The sequence below is a fragment of the Octopus bimaculoides genome, chromosome 28, assembly GCF_046866305.1.
Source record: "Octopus bimaculoides isolate indiv1 chromosome 28, ASM4686630v1, whole genome shotgun sequence".
Taxonomy (NCBI): Eukaryota; Metazoa; Mollusca; class Cephalopoda; order Octopoda; family Octopodidae; genus Octopus; species Octopus bimaculoides.
Window position 1 is genome coordinate 9,060,488 of NC_142955.1, and position 19,736 is coordinate 9,080,223.

The window sequence follows — 19,736 nt, forward strand, 5'->3', positions numbered from 1 at the left end:
GATAGATTGCTTAATAAAGAGAATGAATGGGAGGAAGAGAGCCTGCCGTATGTCGACCCAATAGAGGGACCAGCTATCCGAGTTGATAGTACCGGGGTAGATAAAGCAATTAAGAGTATGAAGACCGGGAAAGCCCCCGGCCCATCAGGAATCACTGCAGAGATGCTCAAAATATCTGGCAGTGTTGGCTACAGCCTAGTCACCCGTATTACGAATCAGGTGATACACGAAGGAGTCATACCCAATGACTGGTGTAGCAGCACCATAGTCAACTGCTACAAAGGTAAAGGGGACGCTTTAGATACAAATAATTACAGAGGCATCAAGCTGTTAGATCAGGTTATGAAAGTTACAGAGAGGGTCATAGCCCAACTAATTAGGGAGCGAATCAATTTAGATGAGATGCAGTTTGGGTTCGTGCCAGGTAAAAGCACTACTGATGCCTTATTTCTAGTGAGACAGCTGCAGGAGAAATACCTAGCTAAGGATAAACATCTGTACCTGGCTTTCGTTGACATGGAGAAAGCCTTTGACAGGGTCCCCCGATCCCTTATCTGGTGGTCAATGAGGAAACTTGGGATAGAAGAATGGTTAGTGAGAGCTGTGCGAGCCATGTACAGAGATGCTGCCAGTAAGGTGAGGGTTGGAAATGAGTACAGCAATGAATTCCGGGTAGAGGTAGGGGTCCACCAAGGTTCCGTCCTCAGCCCCCTCTTATTTATCATAGTCCTCCAGGCAATCACAGAGGAGTTCAAGACAGGTTGCCCCTGGGAGCTCCTCTATGCTGATGACCTTGCCCTAATTGCGGAGTCACTATCAGAACTAGAGGAGAAGTTTCAGGTGTGGAAGCAAGGTCTAGAATTGAAGGGCCTTAGAGTCAACCCAGCTAAAACCAAAATCCTAATAAGTAGGAAGGTAGATAAAACACAAACCCCTTCAGGTAGATGGCCCTGCTCAGTATGTAGAAAAGGAGTAGGTAGTAACTCTATAAGATGTACCCGGTGCAAGCTATGGACACATAAGAGGTGCAGCAACATCAAAGGCAGGTTAACTAGCAAGTTAGTTTTTGTTTGTGGCAGATGTTCAGGTGCAATAAAGACTGTAAACAAACAGGAAACAACTTCTATCTCATTCCAGGGTGAAAAACTAGAGGTAGTCGATAGCTTCCGCTATCTGGGCGACCAAGTTAGTAGTGAGGGTGGGTGCGCTGAAAGTGTAGCTGCTAGAATAAGAATAGCCTGGGCAAAGTTTAGAGAGCTCTTACCCCTGCTGGCGACAAAGGGACTCTCACTCAGAGTAAAAGGCAGACTGTATGACGCATGCGTACGAACAGCCATGCTACATGGCAGTGAAACATGGGCTGTAACTGCTGAGGACATACGTAAGCTCGCAAGGAATGAAGCCAGTATGCTCCGTTGGATGTGTAATGTCAATGTGAATACCCGTCAGAGTGTAAGTATCTTGAGAGAAAAGCTGAACATCAGAAGCATCAGTTGTGGTGTGCAAGAGAGACGATTGCGCTGGTATGGACATGTGGTGAGAATGGATGAGGATAGCTGCGTGAAAAAGTGCCACACCCTAACAGTTGAGGGAACCCGTGGAAGAGGTAGGCCCAGGAAGACCTGGGCTGAGGTGGTGAGGCAAGACCTTCGTACATTGGGCCTCACCGAGGCGATGACTACTGACCGAGACCTTTGGAAATGTGCTGTGCGTGAGAAGACCCGGCAAGCCAAGTAAGATCGTTGCCAGTGCCCCTGGACTGGCTCTTGTGCGGGTGGCACATGAGATGCACCATTTTGAGCGTGGCCGTTGCCAGTACCGCCTGACTGGCTCCCGTAGGATTTTCGAGTGAGATCGTTGCCAGTGCCCCTGGACTGGCTTGTGCGGGTGGCGCATAAAAGACACCATTTCGAGCGTGGCCGTTTTCGTGTGGGTGACACGTAAAAGCACCCACTACACTCTCTGAGTGGTTGGCGTTAGGAAGGGCATCCAGCTGTAGAAACTCTGCCAAATTAGATTGGAGCCTGGTGTTGCCATCCGGTTTCACCAGTCCTCAGTCAAATCGTCCAACCCATGCTAGCATGGAAAGCGGACGTTAAACGTTGATGATGATGATGATGATGATGATATATATATATATATATACACATATATTTTTCTCTCCTCCCCAGTTGTTCAAATGCCTTCTCACAAACTGACATTGAAGAAAGAAGTTCCAATCATGCTTTTGAGAAATCTGGATCCTAAAAAGCTGTGCAATGGAACAAGACTGACTGTCAGGCAAATGCATCTACATCTTTTGGAAGCAACAATCCTCACTGGACAAGGAAAGGAAGAAAATGTGTTTATACCAAAAATTCCATTGATTCCAGCTGACACACCCTTTAAATTCAAGCGATTTCAATTTCCAAGAGTTAGTTTTTTCAATGTCAATTAACAAGAGTCAAGGACAATCACTGAAAATGGTTGGTTAGCCTTTCTCATGGTCAGTTCTATGTAACTTAGTGGTTCGGCAAAAGAGACCGATAGAATAAGTACTAGGCTTACAAAGAATAAGTCCTGGAGTCGATTTACTCGACTAAAAGGTGGTGCTCCAGCATGGCCACAGTCAAATGACTGAAACAAGTAAAAGAGTAAAAGAATATATACAAATGCATATAGCATTATATATATATATATATATATATATATATATATACTGATAATAACTGTACAGTGATGTTATCTCTGATATATGAAAATACATAACAAATAAATCAAGTTTCTTTCCTTCCATCTGGAAATATGTCATATGAATTATTGTTAGACGCTTCTCATATGAAAAACTTTTTGACACTGACCCAGTTATTGTTTTGTATGAACACATACATGTGTGGTTAACTGTGTTCTCTGAGCAAATGATTTACCACAGATGTTACAGAGATGTGGTTTCATTCCTGTATGAATGCGTCTGTGTATATATAGACAATCATGTCGAGAGAATGATTTACCACAGATATCACAGTGATATGGTTTCTCACCTGTATGAATGCGTTTGTGTCTGGTTAACCTCTCTAATTTAGGGAATGATTGACCACAGATTTCACAGTGATGTGGCCTTTTTCCTGTATGAATGCGTTTGTGTTGAATTAAGTTACCACCCTGAGCAAATGATTTACCACAGACATCACAATGATACGGTTTCTCTCCTGAATGAATGCGCTTGTGATCAGTTACACTACTACTCGTGGGAAATGGCTTACCACAGATATCACAGCGATATGGCTTCTCTCCTGTATGAATACGTTTATGAGTAGTTAAAGCACTCCCATCATGGAACGATGTTCCACAGATGTCACAATGAAAAGGTCTTTCTCCTGTATGAATGTATTTGTGTCTAGCTAAGCTAGTTTTCTGTGAGAATGATTTATCACAGACATCACACTGAAACAGTTTCTCACCTGTGTGAATATATTTGTGTCTAGTTAAGGTGCTTCCAGCAGAGAATGATTTACCACAAAGATGACACTGATATGGTTTTTCTCCTGTATGAATACGTTTGTGAGTAGTTAAATTACTTCTACCAGTGAATGATTTACCACAGATATCACAGTGATATGGTTCTTCTCCTGTGTGAATGCGTTTGTGTTTATCTAAGCTATCTACCTTAAAGAATGATTTGCCAGATATCACAGTGATGTGGTTTTTCTCCTGTATGATGACGTCTATGCGCAGTTAAGTTACTACTTTCAGAAAATGATTTACCACAGACATCACAGTGAAATGGTTTTTCTCCTGAATGTAAGCGTCTGTGTCTGTTTAAATTACTACTTGAAGGAAATGATTTACCACAAATATCACAGCAATATGGTCTTTCTCCAGTATGACTACTTTTGTGAGCAGTTAAAGTACTCTTAGTAGATAAAGATTTACCACAGATATCACAGTTATATGGTTCATCTCCTGTATGAGTGTATTTGTGCCTATTTAAGTTGCACCTACTAGTGAGTGATTTACCACAAATTTCACAGTGATATTGCTTTTCTCCTGTATGAATGCGTTTGTGTCTAGTTAGGTTACTTCCACCAGAGAATGCTTTCCCACAAACATCACAATGATATGGTTTTTCTCCTGTATGAATGTGTTTGTGTGTAGTTAAATTCCGTTTCACCGAGAATGATTTACCACAGATTTCACAGTGATAGGGTTCCTCTCCTGTGTGAGTGCGTTTGTGTATAACTAAATGATCTAACTTGGAGAATGATTTACCACAGATATCACAACAATATGGCTTTTCTCCTCTATGAATATATTTGTGTTTATTTACGTAACTATTGTGAGAAAATGATTTACCACAGATATCACAGCGATATGGTTTCTCTCCTGTATGAGTGTATTTGTGTCTGGTGAGGTTACTTTTTTGAGAGAATGATTTGCCACAGGTATCACAGCGGTATGATGGTTTATCTGCCTTTGTTGGTATCTCATCAGTAAAATCAATGCCTTCAGACTGTGATTTACATTCAAAATTGTTATTACACACTTCATTAGCCATTATTTTTCCTTCTCTCACCATGACAATCAAATGTTTTCTTCTTTCCTTTTATCCCAAACAAATACTTATTTTGCTCATCAATTGTGATCTCAATTAGTACCTAGAGATACTGGAAACTCTTGTACAATCCCAACTGAATTAAAATGCAAAAATGATCTTGTACACTCTCCATACTATAAAATAAAGAAATTTGTCATTCAGAGAAAATACGTTACTGTAACTCTCTCAATAGATTTGTGCAACCAGAACAATATCAGTTTGGTATAACATCTTGAATTCTTCAAAGATGATAAGTATTCTGTGTCCAAGGCAAAAGAAATTCTTTAATTCCACTGCTATATGGTATTCTGAAATAATGAAAATATAGTATAAATTAAAGAGGATATTTTAAAAATTGATATAAAACAGTGGAAATTTTACATTTCTTCAGTGTAAATCTTTAATCAAGTAACTAGAATTTACTTGTAGTGTGTTATTAAAATTACATCATACAAACTCATACGTGTGGTAGTATGGTAAGGACTTTGCTTCTTAATCACATGGTTCCAGGCTCAATCTCACTGCATGGCATCCTAGGTGAGTGTCTTTTACTACAGCCTCAGGCCAACCAAAGCTTTCTCAGTAGATTTGGTAGACAGAAACTGAAAGAAGCTTTTGCGTGCGTGTGTGTGTGTGTGTTTCTCATCCACCACTGCTTGACAACGGGAATCTGTGTCTAAAAATTCTTCAAGGCACTGCCCCAGCATGGCCTCAGTCTAATGACCAAAACAAGTAAAAGATTATAAACTACAGTTACAATTTCATATGGTATACGTGCTAAACTATAGAATAGTGGACATTAACATTCTTTGATCTCCAGAAACATCATTTATCTTTGCATCATTGTTATTGTTGGTGTGTAGCCCCTGGTCAGCTCTGAGTGACCAGAACTATGATCAAGAATATTCCATCTGTTTCTTTTGTATTGTGTAGCAAAGGCCACATAATCTAATATAGTCCTCAGTTTTCCAGAAATGAAAGGTCCACTTTCAAGGAAATGTATCTCCTAGCAGTGGAGAGGCCACATAAAGACATCCTTTGTAGTTCGTTGTTCTTGTTTAATTCTAGGTGAACCTGGTCTATGGGAATTCTTAACTTATGTACACATGCATACATACACATTTGAAATGTAAAAATTGTAAAACATAAAAATAGATTTTATGTTGTGCAAACATCATTTGATATAGAACTCAATGAATTATATATATATATATATATATATATATATATCAGCATCATCATCGTTTAATGTCCGTTTTCTATGCTGGCATAGGACTGAGGTCTGGAGAGCCAGCGACTGCACCAGGCTCCAATCTGATCTGGCAATGTTTCTACAGATGGATGCCCTTCCTAATACCAACCACTCTGAGAGTGTAGTGGGTGCTTTTTACATGACACCGACACAAGAGCCAGTCAGGCAGGCCTGGCTTTGATCATATTCAGATAGTGCTTCTCATGTACCACAGGAACGGGGGCCAGTCAGTGGGTTCTGGCATCAGCCATGTTCAGATGGTGCTTTTTACGTGCCACTGGCACGTGGGACAGTTAAGCAGTCCTGGCATTGATCACGTTCAGATAGCACTTTTACTTGCCACCGGCACAGGAGCCAGTCAGCGGGTACTGGCAACGGCCACATTTGGATGGTGCTTTTTATGTGCCACTGGAACAGGAGCCAGTCAGGGGGCACTGGCCACAGCTACGATTTTGGTTTTACTTGACTCAACAGGTCTTGTCAAGCATATATCACCTGACACATCATGTGTGTGTATGTTACATAAGTTGAGTGCTTGGGGAGAAACTCTGGCTGTCAACTCTTGATACATTAAACAAATACATACATAAATATATATATATATATATATATATATATATATATATATATATATATATATATATAAAATAATAATAATAATATTAGGGACAAAATCCAAAATTACAGGTAAAAACTCAATTAAAATCAATTTATAAAAAATTAAAATTAAATTGAGCTTTATAGATAAAATATAGTTTTCCCTAAAACTATATATATATAAAGTGTAGTATATTGCCACTTAAGTGTGGCTGACCCCTAGGGGTGGATGTTACTGTTGCTTTTAGCCCCAGGAGGACATCTCCTCCAGCTGGCTTATCGACACACGACTGTGTCCTGTTTGCCCACCAAGGTCAGTAGCTATCGAACGCCGACGAAGGGAAATAACCCTGAAATCCGGATCCGTTCGTGCTGCAGATCGTGGTGAGAGGGATAACTTCCCTTGGCAAACAGGACACAGTCGTGTGTCGATAAGCCAGCTGGAGGAGATGTCCTCCTGGGGCTAAAAGCAACAGTAACATCCACCCCTAGGGGTCAGCCACACTTAAGTGGCAATATACTACACTTTATCGTGCAGTTACTGTTAATACTTCATTTAGAGAATTAACATTGCTTATATATATATATATATATATATATATATATACGTACATACATAAACATGGAGTGATTATAGCTATAAACATCTTGGTGGTGGATGCATGAATGATAAGGTACAAAACATGCTATAGCATGGGCGAATATAACCATTTCTGGCTCAGATCAAAGGGTAAGCTTTTTTTCCAGGCATGTTATGAGTTCCATGACATTAAAGAACAAAAACATTACATTGATAAAAAAAAAAAAAAAGAGAGAAGTGAATAAAACTAAAAAAAAAACAACCTATAACTGTGATCTTTGTGTTTATCACATTCACTTTGTTAAACCTCAATTAGAATCAGAATGTTTAGCAGCTGCGGGAGAATTGATATGTAAGTATGCCCAAAATCTACAACATCTGAAATGTATTTGTAGAAAGTTTCATTAATCCTTTAGCATTTACTCTGTTAAATGTAATATTTATTTATTCACAATGTTTTGAATTAAGCATGCATTATCTTGAAGTTTTGAGATGTCGATGAGGTAACTTAATTTCTAGAATGATATTGTAAGATTGGAGTGAGGGGCCACATCTGACCAGTTTGGAGGCAGGATTGTTGTTGTTGTTGTTGTTGGCACTCCGTCGCTTACGACATCGAGGGTTCCAGTTGATCCGATCAACAGAACAGCCTGCTCATGAAATTAACGTGCAAGTGGCTGAGCACTCCACAGACACGTGTACCCTTAACGTAGTTCTCGGGGATATTCAGCGTGACACAGTGTGACAAGGCTGACCCTTTGAATTACAGGCACAACAGAAACAGGAAGTAAGAGTGAAAGAAAGTTGTGGCAAAAGAGTACAGCACGGTTCGCCACCAACTCCCTGCCGGAGCCTCGTGGAGCTTTAGGTGTTTTCGCTCAATAAACACTCACAAAGCCCGGTCTGGGAATCGAAACCGCAATCCTATGACCGCGAGTCCGCTGCCCTAACCACTGGGCCATTGTGCCTCCACGGAGGCAGGATATAACCAGTTTAAATGCTAAAGAGTTAAAGAATATCCATTTTCTGGAAGTTATGATGAAAGAAAGTCAATAGGGGAAAGGCTACATTTGTGCAGGTATAGCATACATTATGCTGGAACTAGCTTATTACATGGGATAATTTTGGCATAGCAGAGTTGTGACCACAGCACACTTTTTAACCCTAACCATTTCACTTTTTGGTATTTTCAGAAAAATTTTGTGAATTTGTTTCTCACACTGTATCTCGTACAAATTATGCAAAAAAATATTTTTCTTTTCAATTTTTCCATTCGCACCCTACTCCATATAATCTAAATTTTTTTCTTTTTTTTCAAACTTGTTTTTTAACCATACTTTTAAAATACAACAGTTCAAATCTCCATTTGTTTACTTTTTTACTTGTTTCAGTCATTTGACTGCGGCCATGCTGGAGCACAGCCTTTTTAGTCGAGCAAAACGACCCCAGGACTTATTCTTTGGAAGCCTAGTACTTATCCTATCGGTCTCTTTTGCCCAACCGCTAAGTTACGGGGACATAAACACACCACCATTGGTTGTCAAGCGATGCTGGGAGGACAAACATAGACACACAAACATATACACACACACACACACATATATATATATGTATATATATATATATATATATATATATATATACGATGGGCTTTTTTCAGTTTCAGTTTCCACTCACAAGGCTTTAGTCGGCCTGAGGCTATAGTAGAAGACACTTGCCCAAGGTGCCATGCAGTGGAATTGAACCCAGAACCATGAGGATGGTAAGCAAGCTACACCACACAGTCACTCCTACGCCTTTAGTAACTTTATTTTATTTATTTTTATTTTTTATTTTTTTTTTTACAAATATTCACTACCTAACAAAAACTACAGCAGTTAAGCAAATGGCCTTCTCTGAATACATTTAAAACACTATAACATATTTAGAACGCTATTTCAGAAAATTACCTCGGTTCTGTTTGAGGATAAAGACAAATTTAGATGGGACAAAATGAGTAAGACAAGGTGGGGTAAATTTGCCTCTTAAATTCTCCAGAATTACATTCGAAAACACACAAACACAATATCCATTCTTAGAAATCCAACAAAAACTTTAAATATCTAGGTTGAATGAAAGAGGGAAGATGGGGAAATGAAACCTGATACGAAATGAACGACACGCGACTAAATAAAAAAAAAACTCAATGTATTCTCTATAACTTCATGATCCACTTACTGTTTAGCCCAAGGGTGGTCCGTTACTGAGATTAAAACAAACAAAAAATTTTAATTTAAATTTTCATCCAACACCAAGTAAATCCATGTCTGTGTGTGTGTGTGTAAGAAAAAAAACATTTATTAAGTGAAGAAATCTTAAAAATTAGTCATGACTCATTTACCCCAGGTTAGACATAATTTTTTGAAACTTGAAAATTATCGAATTAGACATAGTGAGGGGAAAAAAATTGACATGAAATAAAACACAGAAAAAGAATATTGATTGTTAAGCAGCAAGAATTATCCAGATATTTTATTAGCAACCTTAATTACAATCAGGTCAGAGTTGAGGGGAACATTTCTAGAAAACAAATACCTCACCTGGTTATGTTTCAAACTCTCTCAACTTCAACAAAAACTCTGCTAACCAATTTCTCTCAAAGATGATTCAAAAGGACAAAGAAAATAATGAAAAACCAGAAATTATTCGTTTTGCTGTCCCTCACACCTTATATTTATTCTCATAAAACAACAGAGAAAACAAATTAGTTGAATATAGAAAGTATATACCTTGTGAATGATAAATATATAAGACGGAGGAATGAAATGATGAGAAAGTGTCAAGTCTGAAGATGGAGAGAGGAAGTACAGGAACGCAGTGAATGAGAGACGAGGGAGCATGGTATTAAATTATATTGGAGATTTTTAAAACGGGACACCGGAACTATTCAGACAAGATTAATTTGTCAATAGTTTCTCCTACTTGATATGTTAGTTCAGGTAATTTAGTTCTATGATGTGCAGTAATTATCTCTTTATAAGGTGAATGTTTATGCTTGTGGTTAAATCAAGGAGCCTCTACCCGGTCACTCGACACGCTAAAAATAGCAGCCAAAGTATCCCCCTACCTTAATCATACGCCCATTATATGTAATGTCCAAGATTGTCCCTATAAAGACGGTTTGCTGAAGGCTGGAATGTCTTTAGTGATAGGTTTGCTGTATCAGGGTTGATTTGAGGCTAAATAACAAAATTATTACTGAGACAGACCAACGGCAGAGCCTGTATGTGGTTGCATGAACTGCTAGAAAAAGTAGCCAAACTTTTTTTTATATACAGAATAGAGGGGGAGAGGGAGAGAGAGGCGAGCTGGCAGAATTGCACGCGCACTGGATGAAGTACTTAGCGGTGTTTCACCTGTCACTACATTCTGAGTTCAAAGTTCATTGGGGTTGACTGCCTTTAATTTTTCAGGGTCAATAAATCAAGTGCCAGCGAAACATTAGGGGCCAATGTAATTAACTAGCCCCCTCCCCCAAAATTTCAGGCCTTGTGCCTACAGTACAACAGAAATACACACACACACACACACACACGCACACACACACACACGCACACACACACACACACATATATATATATATATATATATATATATATATATTCATTTGTGTATATCTGAACCCTACCCTATATCAATATCACTTGACAACCTATGTTGGTCTGTTTACATCCCTATAAATTAGTTTGGCAAAAGAGACTGATAGAATAAATACTAGGTTTGCAAAGAGTAAATCCTGGGGTCAATTTGTTCAATTAAAACCCTTTAATGTGGTGCTCCAGCATGGCTGCAGTCAAATAACTGAAACAAGTAAAAGAATAAAAGAATGTATATATATTTAGATGCAGAGTTTCCCAACCAGGGGTGCATGCACTGCTTCGAGATGTGAGATAGCATTCCAAAGGGTGTGAGTAGGGCCAGATTTATATAGGGTGAAAGAGGGTAATTGCTCCAGGCACCTTTATTCTTATATAAATTATCTAAGGGGTGTGAGAACATATTAAAGGTTTTTAGAGGGGTGGAGCATAAAAAAGGTTGGGAACCACTGATAAATAGACAGCTGTGAGATTTGGCTGCTATTTCTTGCAGTAACTCTAGCATATATTAAGTATTGAAACATGATATATTTAAATTTCTTTCCTTTCTCCTTCCCTCTCAGTATTTTTTGTATCCTTCTTCACATATATTTTTGCTCGAGTCTTGCTGTTGTTTCTAGCATATGAAATGTCTCAGTTTAATGGACTCTTTGTATTTCTTTTTGTTTTGCATGACTAATAGGTGTAGAATTTATAGACTGAAGTTTATTTCAGAAGTACAGTAGATTGGAGGGGCATTTGGCTGCTATTTCAAACATCTCTAACTATCATTTTCATAGGCTTCAATATTTATCAGCTCATATATAAATATGAATGGAGTTACATGAAGTAGTATGGTGTTGTTTCAACGTAGATTTGGCTGCTATTTCTAGCAGTCCTTGCTTTCATTTACTTCTTATACATCATGAATTTCATTTTCTTTTTTAAATTAGACTTTAATTTCCTTTTAATTATTCCAATGAAATTAATACAAAACTGAAAAGCAGTTACAAATGCACAATTAAATAAAAGTTGAAGCTAGAAACAACAGCTAAATGAATGTATTACATATTTTTTTATAAAGTCTCCTTTCCAAAACTTTGTGTCTAGGTTTGGTTTCTTCTTTCAGTAGTAGGGACTGAGTGAATATGTTTGGGGTCGATTTTCTGAAATAAAATCCTTGAGACTGGTGCCCCCAAATTAACATAAACAACAAGAAGACTACGAATATAATCAGCAGAGAAAGGAATGGAACCCACATGTCAGAGTATATCTTGGAGTAGTTTAGGAATGTGTGTGAGAAGATGTGAACAAACAAATCAATTCATATATATATATATATATATATATATATATATATATATATATATATATATATATAATTATGTGTATTTCTTCTATCTTAATGAATAAAAATTCTTCTGATAGAATAAATGGGTTAATAGAAACCAATGTAGCAAAGAACACAAAATAACTGTGGTTAGCTCCTGTTTTTAAGGCAGGAACTCCTTGAAATTTTGGGTATTTGAGTATATTTAAGAATTTAAGGATTGGAGAAAACGCATGTTATAATTGCATACTTTATTCCTACATATGTTTCAAAGGATTACAACCTGTGTGATCCATAGGGATCTTTGATATTAAAATTGTAACCTTCTCATCAGGGAAAGCATGGGAATCGTCTTAAACGTAAGACATTATGACCGATTATGAAAACAATAGATGGATAAGGTTATGACTTGATTCATTTGAAAAAAACCATTAGAGAATTGGACGCTGCCGGATAGTGGGTTGGACAACACATACCAATAAATGTGTGAGAACGTACATGCATACATAAATACACATACACAAACACACACATATACATGCATACTGATACACACACACACACATATACATACATATATGCGCATATACACATACATACACATGTGCACCCTTATATACATATGTATACATATATATACATATATACACACACACACACATATATATACATATACATACACACCCATATATATACACACACTCATACGTCCACATTTATACATATGCACATACGTACCCATGCATATACAAATATACACATGTGTGCGTGTCCCCCTATACACACATATGTATCCATCTACATATACACACATGTATAAATAGAAATATATTCATGCACATACACATAGCTATACATCTACGCCTATTACCTAATCAAATAAACAGATTCGCATATACATATACATACATAAATACATACGCAAACACACGCATGCACATACATACATACATACAAATACATATACATATACATATATACATATATATACATATATATATATGTGTATATATAAAAGAAAAATAACTCAAGTGTTTAATATATACACATATATACACACACCCACATGCATACGTCCACATATCCATATATGTGTGTGTGTGCATGCATACATATACATATACATACGCATACATATACATACATATATATTTTTTGTGTACACACACACACACACATACACATATACACACATACACACATGTGCACATACATATACATACATAAACACACATACACGTATACATACATAAATACATACACAATTATACATGCTTACATATACGTAGATTTGTACACATACACACACACACACACACACACACACATATATATATATATATATATATATATATAAATATATATATATATATATACTCACAAGCATACATACCCCCCCCCCCAGGTATACATGTATACATACATACATACAGATACACTCATCCACACACCTATATACCCATATACATACATATATATATATATACATATATACATACACATACACATACATACATATATATGTATATATACATATATATATATATATATACATATATATATATATATATATTCTTATATATATATATATATATATATATATATATATATATATATATATATATGTGTGTGTGTGTGTGTATATACACATGGATACACATGTGGACACGCACATTCACATAAACTTGTATACGCAATCATATACACACATTTATATTTACACATATATAAACATCTAAACGTTTACTTATATTTTTTTTTTTTTAATAAAAATAAAGATAAAAAATACATCTACACAAATATGCTCCCATACTTATTCACAAGTACATTCATATTTGAACATATAAATAAACCTATGTTTTAATAAATACATTTTTACACAAAAATATCCATACATCCAAAAAATCATACGTAAATGCATATTTATATATTTTAAAAAAATAATATTGATAAGAGTCAGAACAAGGGTAAGAGTGAAATTATAAATGATAATGCGTATATGTACACAGAAAAATCAGTTAAAACACTTCTATTTTATGCAAAACCCTAAATATGTATACACAGACACACATAAACACACACACACACACACACACACACACACACACATATATATATATATATATATATATATATATAGTTCAAAAACACAATAACAAAAAAACAACAAAGTGAGGACGTGATATGGATAGTATTATTGGACGCTCAGGAAAGGAAAGAGAGATACATATATATACATATATACATATATATATATATATATATATATATATATATATATATATATATATATACACATACACATACACATATACATATACACATTATCTCTCACAGATACACGCGTATATATAAAAAAAGACCCATACCGGTATGTTCATACGTACATAAATTTAGTATGTTATGGTTATTACAATGGTTTATCAAGATTTTAAATATACTCTAATTAAGGTTAATAAATTACGTAAGTATAGATAAATAATTAGAATCGTAAGTAATTTTAATCTTCTAACCTTTGAGGGAAAAATTATTGTGTTTTATTAGAACTATTTTAAGTATTTACTTATTACGGGTACATATGATAGCGTTTTATAAAAACCTTTATTTCTATTTTTATTTGAATGCAGAATATGTATGTTTTTGCCAATGTTTGCATTTGTAAGAATGTTCAATGGAATTATTAACTAGACAATTCCTTGAAAATAAAATAAAAAGAAATTCTGTTACACATAAATCACAGAATTTTCCACCCTTTTCATATGGCTTAGAAATAGAAAGAATAAGCCAGTCTAGTTTAAATTTAATGTTATTATCTTTAAGATCCCAAATTAGTTTGCTAAGGCTCGTGGTATTACGTTTGCTTCTATCTCTAAAGGATGAAAAATGGTTAGAAATTCTAGTGGATAAAGGTGTAGAGGAAGAACCTACGTAAAAGTAATTATTTTTGGGAGTACTAACTTGACATTGGTAGATAGTGTTTCTGAGTCTCACATTTTCACTTAAAAAACTAATTCTTTTGGAATTGACTTCTGAAATAATGATTTTGTTGTTATGACTATTACTATTATGTGTCGTGTTATTAATATTGTTCCCTATATTATTATTATTATTAGTGTTATTATTGTTATTTTGGTAAGGGTTAATAATGTTTGGTTCAATGATATTACTGTGTGAACTCTCTAGTGGATGCAAAAGCCTGATATTGTGTGCAGATATTATCTGTGAAATGTTCTTCATGTTAGAGAAACCGAATCTAACCTTGTGTGTATTTATGACTTGGGAGTAATGAGAGTGTTTAGGAAAGTTCTTATTTATAGCGTTTTGGAACTGGGATACCAAGTTTGTTTTTACATTTTTACTGTAAGGAAGAACTACCCAGACATATTTATTAGGTTCTGGATTAGAATGTTTTCCTGTATTGTTTATAAATAGTCTTAGTTTATTATTATCATTGAGACAAGGTTTTATTTGACTTTTATTTCCCTTATTTCGTGAAAGGATGTTAATCTTGTTGCTATCGTTAGGTAATTTATGGTTGGGGTTATCTTCGTATTTATTGTTATTATTTAAATTAAAAGCTTTATCATTATAACTATTGCTATTAAAAATATTATTATTACTCATATCGGTTTCATAATTAGAATCTATATAATTAACCTTTTCTCTGTAACCTGCTTTTGATAAAGCTAAATTGTAAAATTCAGCCTCCTTATTGAAGATGCATTCATTCGTAGAAAGATTGGATAGTCTAAGAGAAATATTTTTGACCAAATTTCTCGTTACTGAATTTGGATGATTGCTGGATTTACTGATATATTTTAGGTTAGTGGAGGGTTTGTGATACAGGAAGAATGTTTTAGTGTGTAGATCTAAAGTGACGTCCAAGAAGTTAGCTATAGATGTTTCATCTTCAAATACTATACTAAAGCCCATTCTGCTAAAAAACCTAGCTAATTTATTTTTAACTTTTTGTATTTTTTGATTTGTGGTGTTCTCTAAGTATAATAGACAATCGTCTCTGTATAGACCACCCTTAACATTTGGGAATTGGTCTTCTAATTCGTATAGAATGTATGTGCATATTAAGTCAGCTATTTGAGCTGAATCAGAACTTCCTATCGGGACGTCGAATCCTTCTGGGGTGTCCTTACGTATCCATAGTTTTTTATTAAACTTAATTATGGAATTTCTAGCTGCTTTAATGACTTTAAATTCGTCTCTAGGCATACCCGCCTTCTTGTGAGCAAACCAAAGTGCTTTATTTAAAATAATGGGGTTAATTGAGGGATAGAAATTAGAAATGTCAAATTGGATAAATTTGGCATTGTTTTTGTTGTTAATATTGCGAAACCAGTCAACTACCTGCAAAGAATTAGACCATAAACTAAGTTTTAATTTGTTAACTAAAGTGGGAATGTATTTATCAAGTATATTTTTACTAAGGGTACCAATATCTGATTTGGATGGACAAATTAGGCGTAATTTTGGGCTATTCCAAAAGTTTGTCTTATGGTCTTTTAAAACGAAATAAGGTTGTTTTGGGTTTAAGGGCTCAGTTCTTTTTTGCAAATCATATTCCTCCATAATTTTTTTCGCTTCAAGGTTAGCATTCCTAAATGTTGTTTTACTTGTGATTCGGTAGTTTTTTTCTATTTCTCTTTTTAGAAGATCATTGTAATGTTCCTTAGGTAATTTATACATATTTCCTGTTTGTCAGACTTGACTAGTAATCCGCTAATGTTATTTATTTCCTTCGTTAAGTTGTTTAGGTATCTGAGGTGTTTATTTCTTAATAGTGATTTCTGAGTGTATATATATGTGTGTGTGTGTGTGTATGTATATATATATATATATATATATATATATATATATATATATATATATATATACAGGTGCACATATGTATGTATATGTATATATATATATATGTGTGTATCAATATGCATGTATGTGTGTGTTTGTGTATGTGTATTTATGTATGCATGTACGTTCTCACACATTTATTGGTATGTGTTGTCCAACCCACTATCCGGCAGCGTCCAATTCTCTAATGGTTTTTTTCAAATAAATCAAGTCATAACCTTATCCATCTATTGTTTTCATAATCGGTCATAATGTCTTACGTTTAAGATGATTCCCATGCTTTCCCTGATGAGAAGGTTACAATTTTAATATCAAAGATCCCTATGGATCACACAGGTTGTAATCTTTTGAAACATATGTAGGAATAAAGTATGCAATTATAACATGCGTTTTCTCCATTCCTTAAATTCTTAAATATACTCAAATACCCAAAATTTCAAGGAGCTCCTGCCTTAAAAACAGGAACTAAACCACAGTTATTTTGTGTTCTTTGCTACATTGGTTTCTATTAACCCATTTATTCTAACAGAAGAATTTTTATTCATTAAGATAGAAGAAATACACATAATTATATATATGTATATATATATATATATATATATATATATATATATATATATATATATATATATATATATATATATATATATAGGCGTATATATATTTTGTCCACGTTTTTTGCTACGTCCTGTACCCAGATCTGCATCTATTTTTACATGTAGATGTAGGTATGTACATACATGTATGTATATACGCATATACTCATATTATTTATATATATATATATATATATATATATGTGTGTGTGTGTGTGTGTGTGTGTGTGTGTGTGTGTGTGTGTGTGTGTGTGTGTGTGTGTGTGTGTGTGTGTGTGTGTGTGTGTGTGTGTGTGTGGCTGTATGGTAAGTAGCTTGCTTACCTCACACCTGTTTTTTTTCTGTCTGCCGGTAAGAATTTTTGCTGCTATTGTTGACTTTGTTATAATTGTTATCGCTGTTGTTCCGTGAAGGATTGCCATTACTGAACAGTTGAACCATATTTTTTCCCGGTCTTACCGGGAAATATTTCAAAAATATATACATTGACTTTCTTGACCATTGCGGCATCTTTATTTTTAAATATTATTGCCAAAAAAAAAACTGTGAATAGTCTTTTTAGATTGTTCTGTGCCCCTCCCCCGAACGGGGGTGGGTTTTGAAACATCTTTGTCCTCTTTTGGAGGAGAACATGTTTTTTTCACAGCTTGAAAAATATTTTTTCATAGGTTTCCCTGTTTAAAAATATTTCTTCATAGGATTCCCAGTTTGTGTTAAAAACTGCTATTATGTCTATTGAATTTATTTCGTAAAAGGAGTCACTCGTTGAGAGTGGAAACATGGCGAAAAAACTTTCAGCGGTTGCCGAAGTGGTAACCGAAAATATCGAAATCGATATAAACAAGCTCGGTGAGCTGTTTAAAAGAATGAAGCATGAGGGTGGTGATGTAAAAATATCACCCTCAGCTTCGGTTATTAATACGGAGAAACAGACCGTGATATTTAAAACCTTTTGTCCAAAAGACAAAAGGTTTAAACATTTCGAAAAAGATACCATCGAAAAATGCCTGTCCCCGATTTAAAGGGACATAGTTCATATCGCCAGGGGACGGGCATATGGAGTAGTAGAGGTTCGTTTCTCGGGGGAAGAAGTGGCCCGAGGGCACTCTGTGTGTCTCCTATAAACGAAATAGGTGATACTTCTTCCGACCTACATGGGTCGCAGAACATCAAGAGTAAAAATATCAGAAGTACCAACAGAAGTCGACCCTGTAGAGGTGGTGGCTGCCCTGTTGTTCAACAGGGCAGAAAAAATTAAAATATTACAAGTATCATGCTCTTCCCTGCAATATTGGCAACATCCTTATTCAGGGGACACAAGAAGACCTTCAGGAACTTCCCGAAAGGGTGCTCGTGGGCGAGAATGTTGCCCTTAAGGTACAGGTTGAGGGCAGAAAGCCCACCTGTTATGCTTGCGGCAAAAGGGCCACATTCAAGTGGATTGTCCGGAAGTAAAGAAAAGAAGAGAAGCAGCACAGACACCAGGCCCTTCAGAAAAACCCCAAAAACCCCGTCCTCACAAATTCATCGACCCCGACACTAACAAAAAATCTCACTCCCTCTGTTTCAGTGCCTACCCAACAACAAACTGGAAAAATTACCCAGTCCCCTCATACACAAGCCCCAACACTACCAACCCCCCCCCCCCCCCACCTCTGTGAAAATTGCGGAACCACCTGAACTCAATATAACTCGCCCAGAAAACAGCATGGAGACATCAGAGGGGGAGTTTAGAACTGGGAAAAAAATAGGAAAAAAAGAACACATGAATTGTTCCCGTCCACATCCCCTACAAAAAATAAAAACAATACAGACAAGACACCACAGACACCCAAAAAATCCCGCCCAGCAGACCCAGAAAAAAAAGAAGGAAAAAAAACTATGATGATGATGACATGAAAAGCGAACTTGTGTTGATCGAGTTCGATACGAGAGACGACTATATCAGGGACGTAGTGTTGCCACACCACACTACAAGACTTTATAAACAACTAAAGGGACATAAGCAAAGATGTGCTTGGATTGGCGAAGAAACATTCAGGCAGCTGAAGGCTTGGCACCCGAAATCAATCAGGAAATTGGACAAGATGCCAAAATACTTAGAGAAAGAGGAAAGGGGAGGGGCCGACGAGTGCATGGCGAGATCGGTGCCAACCTCTCCAGTAAAACGTAAGTAGAACCTTTTCTTCTTTCAAATGGCCTCTCTTAACATTGGATGTTTAAATGTGCATGAGCCGTGTTCAAAGTGGAAGCTGGCATGTTTCCTCGACGACCTCAGATCGCACGATATACATGTGATGGTTGCTTACAGAGACCAAGCTGGACAGTCTA

At 35.9% G+C, this 19,736-nt stretch overlaps 1 protein-coding gene across 2 annotated transcripts; it reads right to left on the minus strand.

The window, feature by feature from the left end:
* Positions 1–3,500: 3,500 nt before the first annotated feature.
* On the minus strand, positions 3,501–10,471 carry LOC149130512 (uncharacterized). Of its 2 annotated transcripts, none has more exons than XM_089343832.1 (2): positions 9,771–10,471; positions 3,501–4,881 (listed from the first exon to the last, which is right to left on the minus strand). In XM_089343832.1, exon 2 carries the CDS (start codon positions 4,553–4,555, stop codon positions 3,647–3,649), a length of 909 nt encoding a protein of 302 aa, XP_089199958.1. In that variant the 5' UTR covers positions 4,556–4,881; positions 9,771–10,471; the 3' UTR covers positions 3,501–3,646. The 2 variants fall into 2 exon arrangements, with proteins under 2 accessions (XP_089199958.1, XP_089199959.1); XM_089343833.1 differs by lacking the exon at positions 9,771–10,471 and adding an exon at positions 9,582–9,764.
* Positions 10,472–19,736: the final 9,265 nt, after the last annotated feature.

Coding starts and splice junctions, on each gene's coding strand:
- LOC149130512 (XM_089343832.1), bottom strand. CDS start 4,555: ATGGTGAGAGAAGGAAAAATAATGGCTAATGAAGTGTGTAATAACAAT.